General features: G+C 28.7%; 2 protein-coding genes across 2 annotated transcripts in view; both read left to right on the top strand.

The window, feature by feature from the left end:
- The window catches only part of LOC105625681 (DNA-3-methyladenine glycosylase-like), a 6,462-nt gene extending 5,434 nt beyond the window's left edge, over positions 1-1,028 (top strand). The window contains exons 4-5 of the mRNA XM_012207006.1: positions 149-358; positions 625-1,028. Coding sequence (XP_012062396.1) covers positions 149-358; positions 625-1,028 — 614 coding nt within the window. The remainder of the gene's footprint in view (positions 1-148; positions 359-624) is intronic.
- A 759-nt stretch (positions 1,029-1,787) lies between these two features.
- On the top strand, positions 1,788-2,108 carry LOC105625830 (probable DNA-3-methyladenine glycosylase). Its single transcript, XM_012207142.1, has one exon. It carries the CDS (start codon positions 1,788-1,790, stop codon positions 2,106-2,108), a length of 321 nt encoding a protein of 106 aa, XP_012062532.1.
- Positions 2,109-2,816: the final 708 nt, after the last annotated feature.

The following is a 2,816-nucleotide window of genomic DNA, read 5'->3' as shown; positions in this document are numbered from 1 at the left end:
TTATTAAAATTTATTTTATTTAAAAAAATATTATGTGGCATTACTTAAAAAGTATTCTATACCTTCCTTTCTATTATTCTGTTTTATTATATTGCTACAATACAAAAAAATTATGTACTCGTTAAAAAAAAGTATCCTTTTCCGATAGGAAAAATACTTGTAAGATATCTCGAGAATGGAACTGTCCTCAAGGGTAGAATTGTAGAAACTGAAGGATATTTAGGTACGATTGACAAGGCTTCACATTCTTATCAGAACAAAGTTACACCTCGTAACTTGCCAATGTACATGCCACCAGGAACTATTTATATTTACATGACATATGGCATGTACCATTGCTTCAATATCTCTAGTCAAGGTGAGTAAAAAATCGATTTATTTCATTCTTTTATGTAGAATTAAAATACAGCCTACTTCCACATACAATCGTTGAAAATAATAAAAGCCATAAAAATAAAACAAAAGATACTATCCCCTAATGTATAGCAAAAACAGGAAGATTATAATAAATCTGTTTAGACAGGATATCGCATTTTCATAATTTCGAAATATATTTTTAGTTGAAAAAAAAATCAATTGATATGTTAGTTGTTATTATTTAGTACAATACTAAATAACGTTTAGAAGGAAATGCGCATGTATTAATCAAAGCGGTGGAACCGCTAATGGGCCTCAAGTATATGGAATTGCTAAAAAATATGCGATGGAAAGATAACGGAAGAGAAAAACAAACCGCGAGATTTGCGACGCACCTAAAACAATACAAACTTTGCAATAATCCCTTCAAGATTTGTGATGCCTTTGCAATCGACCAAAACTCTTTCGATCGGAAATTCGTTTATGCGTGTAATAATTTGTGGCTCGAGAGCCAACCTTTTGTAAGACCTCCTACTATAGTAGCCATACCATCTAAAAATCTTAAATCGGATGATAGTTATGTTATAAAGACACGATATTACGTGCTGGGAAGTGCCAGCGTCGACGAAAAGAATTCTGAGTGCGAGAAACTCGCTTACATTGCACAATAAATTGAATTTTATGGCCCATATTTAGAACGCGTTTACAACGATGTTAGCTAACATGCTATAATTTACATTATGCATATTATAGAATTTCAAAGATAAAAGCGCGTTCTGAATACAGGCCTATAAATACATAAATACACGGAACTTTCTACATTTAAGTGTATGTGCATAATTTCAAGTTTTTTCTTGTCTACAAAAATATATTCTTAAGAAGTAAAAGATTTTCAATTATTAAAGAATTCGTGAAATTATGAATCTTAATTTTAACGTGTGCATTTAGCAGATTTTTAAAAATATTAATAAATATTGAATACAAAAGAGTTCTCTTTATATTGACAAATATTGTACTCAACAAAAAGTTAATTGTTAAAGAATTAAATAAATATATTTAATCAAATTAATAATTATAATTCTGAATGTTTGATTTTTCGTATTATTTTGAATTATATCATTTTGAATTATATCATTAATCTAAAATCATAAATTTTTAATCCCATAATGTGCGCATTTAATAGATTTCAAAATGTTGGAAGTTTAGGATCGAAACTAATTTTATACCGAATTCGGAGACATTTCTCTAGTGCGCACTGATGCAAATTAAAGTTGTTGTACATGAAAAAAATATATTTTACATAAACCTAGAAGTATATTCTTGAATAGAAATTTAGAAGAATAGATTCCTTTACATCGAAAGATTCACCTCATTATTGGTAAGGTGATGGATGCGCAGTGCTGGTGCGAGCTGTCGATCCCATAGAAGGCATGGATCACATGGCTTATCAGCGTAACACTTCGAAAACGAGGAAAGGCAATCTAAAACCACATGAACTATGCAACGGTCCTTCGAAGCTCTGCATGGCGTATCAGCTTAACAAGCAGCATAGCAAGTACTCTCTCTGTACATGGAAGAATTTATGGATCGAGGACGATCGTGCGTTAAGGGATATTAAAATTGTAAAATCCGCTAGGATTGGAATCAATAGCTGCGATCCAGAATGGGCCAATAAGCCTTTACGTTATTACATTTATGATAATAAGTCCGTTAGCAAGAGAAACAAAAAAGCAGAGATGGAAATCGTTTAACAGCTCAAAGTTGGTCATTTTATTAAGTCCAATCTCCATGCTTTCACATAAAAAGAAAACAAATATTCATATCGATTGTGTGTGTATATATATATATATATATACATATATACATAAACATTTTTATAAATCTTAATCAATACAAAAAGCAATAATCAATCATTTGAATAAGATATTGAGTTCATCACGAATTATCAGCACAACACAGTGTCTTATTTTCACTTTTTTTTAACGATAAAATGCTAGTAGTTTTTCAATTTCTTAACATTTTACTATAAAAGACTGATAATTTAAGCTAATAATTCATCCATTATTTATTTATATAAAAGCAATAATGCTGACAAAAAATTGATTACGAATATTGATATAATTATTTAACTTGTGAAGCAATAATAAATACCTAATTCTTCGAAAAAAATTAAAGATGAAATTAAAAAACTATTAAATGTATACTCTAAGAAAGGCATTAGTGTTAAGTAAGATTTCAATTCAAAATGTATACATTTATTTCTGGCATATGAATAAATTATTTAATTATATTTTAATTATATTTTTAATGAGTTGGTTAAACTAATCGAATTTGTTACAATGATTGGATCCATATTACAGATATTAAATTTCTCTATTATAAAATAATAAAAAATTAATTTATATATATATATATATATATATATACACACACATACACACACACACACACACACACAA

Source organism: Atta cephalotes, assembly GCF_000143395.1.
Source record: "Atta cephalotes unplaced genomic scaffold scaffold00003, whole genome shotgun sequence".
Lineage (NCBI taxonomy): Eukaryota > Metazoa > Arthropoda > Insecta > Hymenoptera > Formicidae > Atta > Atta cephalotes.
This window is presented reverse-complemented; position numbering and strand designations above follow the sequence as displayed.

Excerpts from the sequence above, each read along its gene's own strand:
- LOC105625830 (XM_012207142.1), top strand. The coding sequence starts at position 1,788 with ATGGATCACATGGCTTATCAGCGTAACACTTCGAAAACGAGGAAAGGC.